The sequence below is a fragment of the Eschrichtius robustus genome, chromosome 16 (genome assembly GCF_028021215.1).
Source record: "Eschrichtius robustus isolate mEscRob2 chromosome 16, mEscRob2.pri, whole genome shotgun sequence".
Taxonomy (NCBI): domain Eukaryota; kingdom Metazoa; phylum Chordata; class Mammalia; order Artiodactyla; family Eschrichtiidae; genus Eschrichtius; species Eschrichtius robustus.
In genome coordinates, this window is record NC_090839.1 from 13,645,611 (window position 1) to 13,659,218 (window position 13,608).

A 13,608-nucleotide genomic window follows, 5' to 3' on the forward strand; every position below is an offset into this window, starting at 1 on the left:
GCCCCGAGTGCTCTTGCGGGATCACTCCTAGGGATATAGCATCCCCTCCTCTGTGACTCCTTTCATTATTTTTATATCCCTGTCTCCTTGCTTAGGGTAAACATAATTAGTAATAATTCACATCCCCGTTGTCAGCCACTGGGCAGAAAGCACTGCCCCTCGGGTACCAGCCAGATGCCCAGATTCATGCACTGCTGACAGGCAGGCCCTTGACTGTGGAGCCGGTTCCCAGGAGGGAAAAGTGCCTCTGCTGACTGCCCTTCTGGGAACAGCCCACGTGGCCCAAGGCCCACGTTACCAGCTCAGGGAACCCCCAGCCCAAGGGTCTGAACTCAGGAGCAGCGCCGTCCAACAGAACCTCTCTGGTGATGGAAGCAGCTGTATCTGTGCTGCCCCACATGGTGGCCACCAACCAACCACACGTGGCTGTTGAGCTCTGAACTGCGGCCACTGGAGCTGAGGAACCGAATTGGTAGTTTAATTAAAATTGAAATAGCCACATGTGGTTAGTGGCTACTGTAGTCACTGCTGCCTTTCCAGAAAGGGCTTACAAAATATGGGTTCCCCCAGGGCTGGCCCTGACCAAGCGTGAGGTGGGCGTGGGCAGGGGCGGCGGCGGGGGCGGGGGGGGGGGGGGGGTGGCAACCCGCCTGGAGATGCTGAGGCTAAAGCCACGCAGAGCCAGGCCCAGCCTCCAGACTTGGCTAACTCGCCTCTACCCCGGCCTTCTATGTGTGGCTGAGGCCTTCAGCGGGGGGCTCCCAGGTCACGTATGGAGGAGGGAGCTGGGCAGGCGGGGGGCTGCCACGCAGGTCTAGTACCTCCCCAGCCCCGCCCCAGGAGGAGAAACAGGGATCCCAGAGAAGCGCAGTTCGCAGCCACCCCCACGCTGTGGCGCTGTGCACAGTGTCTGAAAGCCAGGCTGGGGGTCTGTTGCAGTTACCACGCCCAGCACAAAGGCCGCCTCAAGCACAAAGGCTCCAGCCTGCATCCGTTCAGGTAAGGGCAGAGGCGGCCCTCCCTTAAGCCAAAACAAACAGGGACAAGCCAAGTCCTGGCCTTTCCCTGGGAGGCGCAGCAGTCCCTGCAGAGGCCCGACTGCCAGATCAACAACGAGCAGGGGTCCGGGTGCCCCTCTGTGGCCGGAGCGGGTTACTGCAGGGCAGGGCAGGGCAGGGCAGGGCAGGGCAGGGCAGGGCACAGGGCACAGGCCCCAGGCCCCAGGGACGGGTGTGAGCAGGAGGCCCGGCACGCCCTAACCCTGTGCTGCCTCGGGAGCTAACATTGGATGACAGGAGCCAAGGACCTGGGCAAGGGGGGCCTCCCCTTTGGGAACCCTCCGGGGCCACGACCCTGGCTCCCTGGGCAGGAAGAGGCTCCAGGGTGGGGCCGGGGCAGGTGTGAGGGGTGCGGCCCTGTGTGCCCCTAGGAAGGGCTTGCAGGAGAAGGACAAGGTGTGGCTGCTGCGGGAGCAGAAGCGCAAGAAGAAACTCCGCAAGCTGCTCAGGCGCCTGCGGAACAACGACACGTGCAGCATGCCCGGCCTCACGTGCTTCACCCACGACAACCAGCACTGGCAGACGGCGCCCCTCTGGACGCGTGAGCCAGCCGGGCCCAGGGCGGGGGCTCCTCCTGGGGGTCCCAGCGCCCCCCAGCTTGTGAGCGCTTCCTGGCCAGACCCTGAGGGTCTTTCGGGAACAGGTCCCCCAGCAACCTCAGGGGTCAAGTGCTCCGGCAGGAAGGGGCTGGGGGCTGGCAGCCAGGGCCTCCTCGGCTCAGGGCGTGCTCTCTCCCCTGGCAGTGGGGCCCTTCTGCGCCTGCACCAGCGCCAACAACAACACGTACTGGTGCATGAGGACCATCAATGAGACCCACAACTTCCTCTTCTGTGAATTTGCAACCGGCTTCCTGGAGTACTTTGATCTCAACACAGACCCCTACCAGGTACGAGCAACACAGGCTGGAGAAATGGGGCCCCTGCCAGGTAGCCCCCCACCCCAGGAAGTGATAACCGGTTTTTCAAGTCCCACTGAGTCCCTAAGACAGCAGAAGTGAGCTGAAGCCACCAGGAAGGCTGGGACTTTGTGTGCCATCCACCCTTCCTGCCTCGGTCTTCCTGCGTCCGGGTACAGCCTCTTCCCTCCAACTTACGCACCTGGCACGGTTCCAGCAGGCTTTGTGGGATCTTGGGAAGACGCCTAGAACTTTGGAGGCTCAGGGGTCCTTAGGGTCAGGCCAAACCCTACAGATGATAGGCCGGTAACTAACACTCAGGCAGCCCTTACTCCGCGCTTCCCCTATATTAACCCAACTGAACACATGCGGGACTGAAGCGGCCACGGGGCCTGGTGACTGGAACGTGCGTGTCCCTTCTGAAACAGATGGTCACGACCCACCTTCAGCGCTAGAGCTGCTCAGTGGCATGGCCTTGGCATTGCCCAGTCTTCCATGTTTCAAGAAAAGCCTGAAAGTAATCTTTTACATGATTTGTAAGTGCAAGCAACTCGATTGTCTTGTTTTGCTCTAATTACCATACAGGCCACCAGTCTTTCTCCTTTGATAGGTCATCCCTGTATTTTACAAAAGGGGGTGACAGAGCTGGTAGGTTAGTGGGTCACCAGCGATTCCCAGACCAGGTAAGGACAAGGTCACTCACCCAGCCCTTCGCCAGATGGCTGCTTTTCCATCAAGAGGACCTGAGGGGCTGTGAAGGAAGGCTGCTTAAAAATACAGGGCTGGGAAGGGCTTCTTTCCAAGCTTGGTAAATTTCCTGACCAGTGGCTCCAGGAGTTCAGTGTGACGTACACAGAGGTGGTTTTTATTTTGAGATTTCATGCATGTGGGGCTAGAGGCAAAAGGTAGTTCTAACCGTTCCAAACCCCAGCTCTTGTGGAAGTAGAGGTCACCATCCCTTCACACCTTGTACTCCCCACCTGCCTGAAGTCCCCCAGCTGGTAGAAGGGGGTGGGGGGGTGGGTGGGTCCCTGTCTTCACCTTGTTGATAACCTACCTTTTTTCCAACCAGTTGATGAATGCAGTGAACACCCTGGACAGGGACGTCCTCAATCAGCTACACGTGCAGCTCATGGAGCTGAGGAGCTGCAAGGGTTACAAGCAGTGTAACCCCCGGACCCGGAACATGGACCTGGGTGAGCAGGTGCCCCAGCGTGGTGCAGGGTGACCACAGGAGGGGATTGAGGAGGTCCTGTCTGAAGAGTGAACCCAGAATCGCCAGGAGTTGGTGAATTCTCACCAGTAGCTATAGTATCACCTTCCTAACATTCACCAACCACGTGCTCCTTTTACGATAAGTGCCATCACTTACCCATCACCATAAGCCCGCCAGGGTGCTAAGTGTTTTACATGCATAAACTGACAGGCCTTCTGACAACCCTCTGAGGTGAATCTGCCTGTCCTCGTTTTATGGATGAGTAACGTGACTGGGTCCAGAGCCCACGCACTTGGTCACACTACCACATCCTCTGGGAAACTTGCCGAGAGCCCACACTCGGGATCTCCCCGCTGCCCTCGGCTGTCTGTCCTCTGTAGCATAGGTGTTCCGTGCCCACGTGTGGCTCCCCCACTGTGACCAAGGTCAGTGCTGAATGACTGCAACAGAAGCCTGAAACCGATAAGAGGCCACGAGAGTGTAGGCGACCTACCAAGAGTCTTAGGGACAGATCACCTGGTAATTCAGTCCCCTCTGTCTAGGAGCCACTACCAACATCATGGGTTTGTGACAAAAAACCTGAAGTGTTTTAAAGAAGAAAAAGAGGCAGTTATAAAATTTGTCCTTGCTTGTGCCACTTTTGCCCTAATTTACCTGTTTCCATGTTGTGCATTTCTTTCTCCTTTAGGACTGAAAGATGGAGGAAGCTATGAGCAATACAGGTATTGCTTTTGCTTTTAAAACCTGACAATCGCCCCATATGGTGGCCCATCCTGTAGTCTAACCTCGAGGTTGCACGTGTGAGGTTGGGATGCTACCTTTCTCTGGTCTGCCAGGGGCCTAGCTCACCCACCAGCGATAGGTGTCCACTGAGACCTTCTTTGTCTAGTTCTTTGGGGGGGTCACTTTTTCTCTCTTGGTGATGGTTAACACTCTTTCTCCTTTTGACACTCGAAAACTTAGGCAGTTTCAGCGTCGAAAGTGGCCAGAAATGAAGAGACCTTCTTCCAAATCACTGTGAGTTGAGGAACCAGTTTACCAGTAGAGATCTGGCCTGATCCGCTTCGTTTTGGCGAGGCTGTTCTGCATGCGTGCCCTTTCTCACTTATTCCTCTCATCTGTTCCCATAAGAGGGGAAGCAGTCATGTCAGTCTTTCCCATAAAATAACATACTTGGATACATTTCATGTTCTAGATTAATACTTTGTCTAATACACCCCGTTGTTCTCCACATCATCATCTGTGCTTGGCAAGCTCAAGGCCTTCCTGAGAGGCTGAGAACCATGTCAGTCGGCTAAGTGCCAGGCGTCTTGAAGGCTGTGGCTGCAGAGGTGCTACCTGGTCCACAGTGTCAGCGGCAAGGTGGCCTCACTGAATAGTTTCCAAAACATCCGTGCTACGAACTCCAGGGCCAACAGAGGCTGGTATGGGCCAGGAGGCTGTGGCAACCTGCAGAGGTCGCTTTGGTCTAAAGAGAACGGAATGGGATGCAATTTGAATCCTCTGCTTCATCGAGAAAATCCAGAAACGTAGATATGTGTGAGAATTTGTTAATGCTGGCAACTAATTTAACATGAAGTTACCATGCAGGCCAACCAGCCCCCTTGGTGAGCTGCCATTTGCAACCTCTGGCCTATTCATTTCTGTCTTTATATGCATATAAACCTGTGTGGCTTTAACAGGAAAAATAATGAGCCAGTTAAGCATTTCTTTGGTGCTACCAGAATGAAAGCACTTGATCTTTACATCTCACTTTCTCCTTAGCCACTATCCTATCCAGATCTTTAAATGACATCTTTGCCAGCCACTGAATGTGTAAGCCAACAACTGACAATCTAGATGATTAGGTGATAGCGAGCCCTGAGGGACCTAGAAATAATCCTCCTCCGCAGCCACATCCTTGAAGCAAAGCTGCTTACTCAGCTGTAGGACCACATGAAGAAATCCATAAGCAGCGTGATACACGAGTTTGCTTTTGTTCTACAGGGGACAACTGTGGGAAGGCTGGGAAGGTTAAGAAGCACGAGCTGGACCTCCAAAAACAGAGGCATCACCTGCACAATGAAAAACTCTGATTTCCAGCAGACCTATGATGTTAGCCAAGAAGCCTGAGACACACAGAATTCGCTTTCAGTCAACGTGGCAGATTCTGGAAGAGAACCATCAGGAGTAGTGAGACTTCTGGAAGTCCATTTTTGCCCTGCTTTTGCTTTGGATTATACCTCACCAGCTGCGCAAAATGCATTTTCATATCAAAAAGTCACCACTAACCCTCTCTGAGAGGCTCACAAGGGAAGAACAGCAGAGAGATCTTCTTGGAAATTTTCCCCAAGGGTGAAAGTCACTGGAATTTTTTTAAATCACAGGGTAAGAACCACCCTGTTTTGGGAAGAACCACCCTGTTTTAAATCCTCTTATTCTTTTGGTCCTTCACAAAGAAGGAACTAGGAAGCAGGCCAGAGGCAGGAAATGCTGACCGAGTTTCACAATGAGTCAACAGCACAAAAGTCATAAATTCATACTTCACACGATAACCCTGGTTGCCTCTGAAGAAACTGACTTCACTGTATATATGTGACTATTTACATGTAACCAGCTCGGGAACTTTTAGGGGAATTTGACTAATAAGAAAACCCAATTTTCAAGAGTGGTGGTGTCAATAAACGCTGTGGCCCATGTAAAAGAAAACCCCGTGCAGTTGTAGACTTTCCTCTTCCTGACCAGATGCCATTTCTCCCAGGATTCCTTTGTTATCTGTCCCAGAACTGATGTTTTTTAAAGTCCTGCAAAGACATGAAGTTGATGTATGTCCCAAGTTTTAATAAAATTGTATTTGTAAAGAAATTTTGTAGTCTAAGTATTGTCAAACAATGTTGAAAACCCCAGCCAGTGACCAGCAGTTGGTATGAGAGAACCTTTGACATTTTCTAAAAGGCCATTCTTAAGGAGTTTTTTTGGTGTGTTTGTTTGGTTTTTGTTAAAAAGCATTCAAGATACCACCAGTCAACACCTTTTTGGAAGGAGACACCATGGGTTTAGATGGTTTTTTAAAAGGCAATACATGGTTATAAGTTGACTAGAATTTACCATACTTCAGGGACCTCAAAGGTAAGTCTCATATCACACCAGCTTTAGGACCTCACTTTTTAAAAGTATTAACCAACTGCAAAGCAACTCACCTTATCCAGCCCTTCGTCGTGTACCGGGTAGTCCCACGGGTAAAGGTAGCTGTCGGAACACTAGACTGGGAGGAGAAGGAACTTCAGCCATCACCTGGCCCAGCACGTTTCTCCCTGACACACGACCCCTAAGCACTTACCTCGTGTAAGAACAGGACCATGCTTTCAAGATTTCTTTTAACCTCACAGAAACTGCTACTATTATCTGAAATAGGATTCCTTAGCCTTATCTCTTACCCTTTATCCAATCGGGATTTTAAAAAAAAAAAAAGTGGCACACTCAGCCTTCAATTTTAAATAGAAACCTTTATTTACAATGACGTCCAAAATGATCAACAAAGGAGTCACAGCTTACCACTCAATCATCTCATAAGTTATCCCATGTGGTTTGGATTCTTTGCAGTGTGATTTATATTTTTTAAAAACAACATTTCATGTAAACTTGATTGAAAGTGAATTCATTCTCAATACTGTAAGTCAATTCCTGAGAATTTAAATATTGCTCTCAGAATGACATGTCCATCTTCTTCAAAATTCCATATATTGGAAAGAGAGAAAGAAAGAGGAGGAAAGAAAAAGAGAACACCCTGCTCATGATTAAACGGTCTGCCTTGGAGCCACGTAACAGTTCCTGCTCCTCTGCAGCAGGGGAAAGTTCATCTACCCAAGAGGTTTTACTCCTATGAATTTCCCACTTGCGAACAAATGCACGGATTCTGCAAATAAAAAGGGAACTGGACAGGCATATGGGTAGCTGGCAACCCATTCTGTTTACTTTCCAGCTGCATCTGTCTATGGATCAAGGAACTTATAGGACAGCAAGCCAGCTATGTTCTGTAGTACCCCACCCCTATACACCCCCGACTCACCTTAGATATTAAATACTGATCAACTAAGCAGTCCTATTGATTGATATTTACACCTTTCCATCAAGATGCACAGTTTAGAAAAGTGGCATCATAATATGAACGTTAACAATGGATTTCTCTTTGTTTTTTTAAAGGAAGAAACGTATCTCCTTTGTATCATTTTGATCTTTATAAAATATATATATATTTATATTTATATATCTTTGGATTCAGCAAAAAAGTAGGTACTGGAAATATCTCACATTCTAAAAGCAGATGAAAACATTACTTACATTGTTCACCCAACAGATACTAAGGTTTAAAAAAGCGGTGGGGGTGAGGGAAGGGGTGAGGAGAGGTAGGCAGAGGAGTACAAAGAGATTTATCCGAAAAAGATAAAACAGGAATAAAGGTAAAAACAACAAATTATCTCAAAGACTGCATCTATTAAAAGGAAACAAAATCTCAAATTTGCACCAATAAAATGAACAAGTAGAAAATATAAAAACTTATAATAAACTTCATTTTTCTTCCATATAAAAAGGGGGTGCTGCCTTCCACTTAGCCTGGAGTCAGGACTGACTGAGGAAAAGAATCATAAAACTTTTTGTTTTTAATTAAAAGTCAAGAAAGGGTAAGAGCACCGTTCTATTTCTCCCACACACGTGTGACTTCAACGAGAAAGGTTCAGATACATCTGATACAACTGTGTCTAAAAAGACAGAGACTCTTATTCAGCTCTGCCTCTGTCTCCAGACCAGAGGATGTGTTATCTAAAAAGTACAGGCCACTCGGATGGAAGCTGATGGATTTATCATCTTAGATTTGTTTTTAACCAGGTGGGGGGAGTGTGAAACTCGAATCCACTCTAGTGGTGGTTCTGGAGACAGGTTTCACTTACCCATAAGTCAAAGAAATTAAATGATCTCACTTTCAGAGACACCTAGAAATATTCGCTAAACGTGTGAAAAATGTTTAACTGGCTCTCAGTTATTGCTAGGAAATGACACCAAGGCTAACAGACATTTGAAATTCATAGATAGTCCAAAAACCCAATTTCATTCAACTGTTTGAACCTGATAAAGTAAACCAGGTAAAGGGAATTAAACTTGACTTGCTTCCCTATTCCCAACTGACAAGTGGCAGCAGCAGAAAGGGGCGGGGGCAGAGCAGGGAGGGAATGCAAAGGCGCCCAATCAGACCTCGGCTCTGAATCTCAGGAAACTGGCTGCTATGGAGACTGAACTCCTTAGGAAATAACCATGATACTACTCCTCCAATTCTCGGGGGAAAACATCACAGTAGTGGAAGGACAAGACAAGCTGAGCAGACACCAGGAACCACACTCTGAGGATTCTACGCCTGAGATCTCAATGTGGGACTCAGGTCCTAGCAACCAAAACCTTAGAGCACTCCTAAAATGGATGAGAAGACAACGTATTCACTTTTTTAAAAAAATACCATGAATTGCCATTTAATTTATGGACTGCTTAAAATCCAAGATTCTTCTTTGAAATCAAATTGCTTGATCTTTTAAAATCCTTGATATCTGGGGGGTTTTTTTAAGTTTATTTCCCCGCATCTATTCTCTCCCCCAAAATTAACAAAGTGCTTAGTTCTGGTAGAGAAATTTTTTTTAAAAATTTAAATGTCTACATCTGAATGATCTCTTTAAAAAGCATTTTGATTAAGAGACTGAAAACAAGCGAGGCATCTAAGGCTGGGGGCAAGGAAAAGCTGTTGGCCACTGCCCCATCCCCCAGGCCACAAAATTCAGGGGATGACTTCTGTTGGTAACCTCACCATGTTGAACTTACTGAAATCAACAATGTTAAATATTTAGTTTCACAAACTCTGTAAAAATGAGTTGTTGTGACCTACAAAAAAGGTATATACATATTTTACATAATACAATATCTTAAAGGTCATATTTACAAAAGAAATTCTATTCACAGAAACACTGCGAAATTCTGATTCAGAATGCAGTACCTGGCCTTGGGTTTTCTGCAGTTTATTTTCAAAAAGCATTATTGCTCTACCATATAGGCAAAGGGTGAAACCAGTACTTTCAACAACAACAACAAAAATCACAGTTCTTGTCCAACAGATTAGTTTAGACAAAAACTAGGTATGTGGTTCACCGTTCCTCAAGACCTCGGAGAATATTGCATTTATCCATTACTTTTTAAATAAAGTGCACTCCGCTGCACGTTAGCATATGAAAGACTGCCACTGACTGCTGCAATTAAATACTGTCATCTATTTTCCCTTCTGCGAAGCCATTTGACACCAAGGACAATTCCTGGAGGTGAAGTATTACAGGACAGTAGGGGCAGATAAAAATGCTATTTAGGAAAAAGCCTAGGACAACCAAGCGTAGGGTCAGAGCAACTCAACACTATCCTTAAGGGAGAACTTTGAAATGCCCACTCCCGGGACAGAACCTGATAGTGACAAAAACACTCGAGGTTGGGACCATGCTCTTCACCCAATACCGCAACTATCAAGAAACCGGATGTTCTAATCTCGTGATTTCTCCAATGTTCTCTGGCCCACCTACATTTTTTCCAAAGACTTTGGATAGCCAAGCAGAAAAAAGTGACACCGGACAGTTCTGTGATCAGTAACACTCCGTGCCTCCACAATCACATCCTGAAAAGGCAGAACGCCAAAAATATTTTCTGTTTTAAACACCATGATACATAGGAGGAGGGAAAAATCAACAGGTAGATATCACGCTTCAGCTTAAAATCCAGTCCTGCCTGCTCAAATGACATCACTTGAAATACCCTTGATGGAGATCAAAGCTGGTCCTTTCTTCAAAGCTGGGTGCCTAGACAATGATTCTTTACTCCCAGTAATCCTAGTGCAGTGTCATTTGTACAGTGATTTCCTCGGAGGTCCTGGGGTAGAGATGTCAGCAATATTTCTGTTGGCAACCAGAAGTAACATGAGTAAAACACACACTTTGCCCAACAGAAAAGAATCCGTTATGTCTACACTGATGGCTTGCAACATGGCTCTGGCTGACTGATTCAGTTCTTAGATCCCAGATTTCTGAAACTATCAACTGGCCCAATGCCTTCAAACCAAAAGTTTTTTCAATGATTGCATATATTTTTAAGTTATACATCCAAGTTTAAAATCTACCTAGGACCTTTAACATTACAGTTGAGGCTCTGGTTCTCTCCAGAGAACTGGAAAAATTTTTTGAGAAAGGTAAGGAACAGATCCCCCCACCCCGTACCTGATCAGGACCCATCGGCATGCCAGTCATGGGCATGGAGTTCATGTTCATCTGTCCCATGGGACCACTGCTGCCATTCATGTGCACCATACTATATGCTGCAGGATTCCCCTGGTGGGCAAACTGCTGCTGGGAAAAAGAGCTGTAAAGAAAGTAGGAAATTACCTCCTGGGTCATTTTCATAACACAGGACATGCACACAGAGACTACCGCAATTTTGTCAATGTCGCTGTACTCAAGCAGAGAACAACATGAGCAAGAAAACTCTGACAGCCTGCCTTCTATCTTTCACAGCTGTCTGTACTCACTACCCTCGTGGAGATGCGCACAGTAGGAAGGCTTCTCAAAACAGATGAGCCAAATCACACACTCTCTAATGTAAGCCTAGGACCTTTCATCTCCCCATCCAAACAGGCTTGGCTGAAAAACAGAGACTAATTCCCTGAATTTCTGGCACTAGAATGTGGCCGACTTTTACGAAGTCCCTATTCTGGGAATTCCCCAGCAGTCCAGTAGTTAAGACTCTGCAATTTCACTGCCGAGGGCTTGGGTTCAATCCCTGATCAGGGAACTGAGATCCCGCAAGCCAAGCAGCCCAGCCAAAAAAAAAAAAAAAATTCCCTGTTCTTCACCTGTTCCTGGTCAGGGTTCCTGACGGCCAGCCCTTCATTTCCGAGGACTGATACATGGGTGCGGTCTGAGGGTGCTGCATCATGGGATTCTGGGAGGGACCCATTCTTGATGATATCATCGCATTGGGAGGACTAGGCACTCGACCAAAGGCTGGATCTGGCTGTTGTCCCATCCCTTCAAAAAGAAAGAAGAAGAAAAAGAAATTACAATGCTCAAATGCTACCTCCTTAGAATATCAGCTTTCTATAGTAACTTGAGGTTCTTTTGTAAAGGTGGGGGAATGTGTTAAGTACAAGGTATAAAGATGCTGCCTGCCAGTAATTCTTGCTTCTCACCAAGGTGACAACTAGAGCAACAGGCTTACTCCAGAGATGCACACTGGGTGGATCCCCCGAAGGGCAGTTACTTCCGTGAGCTTTCTGTATGAAAAGGACACCATACCACGCTGCTCCTCACTCCAACCCCCTTTAGAGGGCAAAGAGCTGTGTCCCCAGCTGACAGGGACGCATCCTCAAACGTCATCTCTGCAATAGATACCTCTAGCCCCACTCCCACCACGTTCCTGGAACCTCACAAAGGCATGGCTGTAATTAATATGCCCAAGCCACCAAGAAAAGGAACTCAAAAAGCCCACACAGTGCATTGCTCTCACTGTTCGGAGATGGCAGAGTTCTACTACGCCGGGACATACTGGAGGGGACCTGGTTAAGTCCTTCTTCCAAATTAAGATGTGGGGAACTGCACAAACAAGACCCGGGGGGAAAAAACCTGAACTATGATAGATCATCTACCTCAATGACGATCACCTGTGCACTGCAGTAGACATTTTTGTTCTGTTGTTTTTTAATTAATTTTGTTTCTCTTGTGAAACAACAAGAGAGTGAATGGCATTTGTTTTTAACATACAACAGACCTAGTGACTCTTACAGCCACAGGAATGTTACTTTGGGGAAGACATTGCTATCCCTGACAAATTTACCATAATTTGGTGGATATGGAAACTGCTGGGGTGGAGCCTGCGGCATGGCAGGCCCTGCCAGGACTCCGTCCATGGTGGGGGACGCAGTCACGTTAGGGGGTGGACTGAAGGCCTGGGTTTGCTGCTGCTGTTGCTGCTGCTGCATCATCATCGCCACCCTCTGCTGTCGGAAGTGATGGCTCAGCAGCTCTCTGCTGCGCTGGGCGACCATCTGGGCGTTAAGGAAACCCTGCTAATCCCCGAGAAAGAACGCAATTACACACGTGTGGCAAGAGCTAGCCCATTTCATACATACAGTGCCCCCATGACACATGAGGTATCAGAAAGAAAAAACACCCAATGCCTTTCTATATAATTACAAAAAAGGAAACGCACAAATTCTCGTTATGGTAAAGGCTTTCTGGCTCGGTGTGGGTATGGGCGTTGGGGGAGCAGAACAGGGACGTGGAAATTACTGGGGGCTGGGGGACGAAAGCAGACACGTCATCGGGCTTTGCCATAGTTAGAAAACATTCCTCAAAGTGAGAGAACATTTAGGAGTAGAATTTGAGGACAAACTTTTCAAAAACTATGAAATAAAACAGCAAGAAGAAAAGGGGCAGGCATGAGACTATGTTTGGGGGAGAAACAAAAAGGGAAGCCAAAAACAAAGCAAAGGGATGGGGTTATACTCAGAGAAGCAGGAAATCCACCCCAGAAGCTCTTGTAGTCTCTCTAAACCTTCTGACAGAAGAAGTGAAGGGTAAGGAGGTGACGTGATCAAAGCACTGAACAAGGAAGCTGACCTGTTGATTTGCCAGCTGGGAGGGATCATCACCAAAAAGCAAACACTTACGTCCTCTTTTTGGAAAGCATTCTAGCTCAGCTTATACAGGAGGTCTGACTATCAAGAAAATATATAGGTATCGGTACTTCCGAGTAGGTGTAACAGCGAAAACTAGGCATTTCAGAATTGTTGTTGTTTAACAATATTTCAAACCACAGTAGGGATTTTCGTGTAGTCATCTGCCTTGTGCACACTAAGGAAATGCCTTAATATAGTGTCCAACATGCGCTGGAGGCAGACAGAACTTTAACTGCATTCCTTCCACTATGGGAAATCAGGTCATCTCAGAGGCTGTCACTGAGAGTGGGATTATAAATTATTTATTTTCTTCTTTATACTTCTTATAATTTCAAATTCTACCCAGTGAGCATGTGGTTTCACAATCCAAGAACAGAAAAAAGTTTACAGATTTGTTATCTGCAATTCCTGAAAAGTAAATGGTAGCTGTTTTCACAACACAGCAACTGATCACAAAGGGAATTATTTTTTTTATTAATTTTTATTGGAGTACAGTTGCTTTACAATGTTCTGTTAGTTTCTACTGTACAGCAAAGTGAATCAGCTATATGTATACATATATCCCCTCTTTTCTGGATTTCCTTCCCATTTAGGTCACCACAGAGCACTGAGCAAAGCTCCCTGAGCTATACAGCAGGTTCTCATTAGTTATCCTTTTTATACACAGTATCAATAGTGTATATATGTCAATCCCAGTCTCCCAATTCAT

General features: G+C 46.9%; 2 protein-coding genes across 10 annotated transcripts in view; one reads left to right on the plus strand and one right to left on the minus strand.

Moving 5' to 3' along the window:
• SULF2 (sulfatase 2) overlaps positions 1-6,013 on the plus strand; it is a 143,028-nt gene extending 137,015 nt beyond the window's left edge. For 3 of the 4 annotated variants that reach the window (XM_068524425.1, XM_068524426.1, XM_068524424.1), the window contains exons 15-21: positions 940-999; positions 1,430-1,599; positions 1,802-1,944; positions 3,026-3,149; positions 3,858-3,891; positions 4,133-4,186; positions 5,156-6,013. In XM_068524425.1, coding sequence (XP_068380526.1) covers positions 940-999; positions 1,430-1,599; positions 1,802-1,944; positions 3,026-3,149; positions 3,858-3,891; positions 4,133-4,186; positions 5,156-5,186 — 616 coding nt within the window. In that variant the 3' untranslated portion in view covers positions 5,187-6,013. The remainder of the gene's footprint in view (positions 1-939; positions 1,000-1,429; positions 1,600-1,801; positions 1,945-3,025; positions 3,150-3,857; positions 3,892-4,132; positions 4,187-5,155) is intronic. The other variant, XM_068524427.1, reaches the window with a different exon arrangement.
• Positions 6,014-6,634: 621 nt separating this feature from the next.
• NCOA3 (nuclear receptor coactivator 3) overlaps positions 6,635-13,608 on the minus strand; it is a 123,683-nt gene continuing 116,709 nt past the window's right edge. For 5 of the 6 annotated variants that reach the window (XM_068525296.1, XM_068525293.1, XM_068525295.1 and 2 more), the window contains 4 exons: positions 12,056-12,287; positions 11,076-11,250; positions 10,444-10,585; positions 6,635-10,125 (listed from right to left, as the gene is read on the minus strand). In XM_068525296.1, the coding sequence (XP_068381397.1) occupies positions 10,114-10,125; positions 10,444-10,585; positions 11,076-11,250; positions 12,056-12,287 (561 nt within the window). In that variant the 3' untranslated portion in view covers positions 6,635-10,113. The remainder of the gene's footprint in view (positions 10,126-10,443; positions 10,586-11,075; positions 11,251-12,055; positions 12,288-13,608) is intronic. The other variant, XM_068525297.1, reaches the window with a different exon arrangement.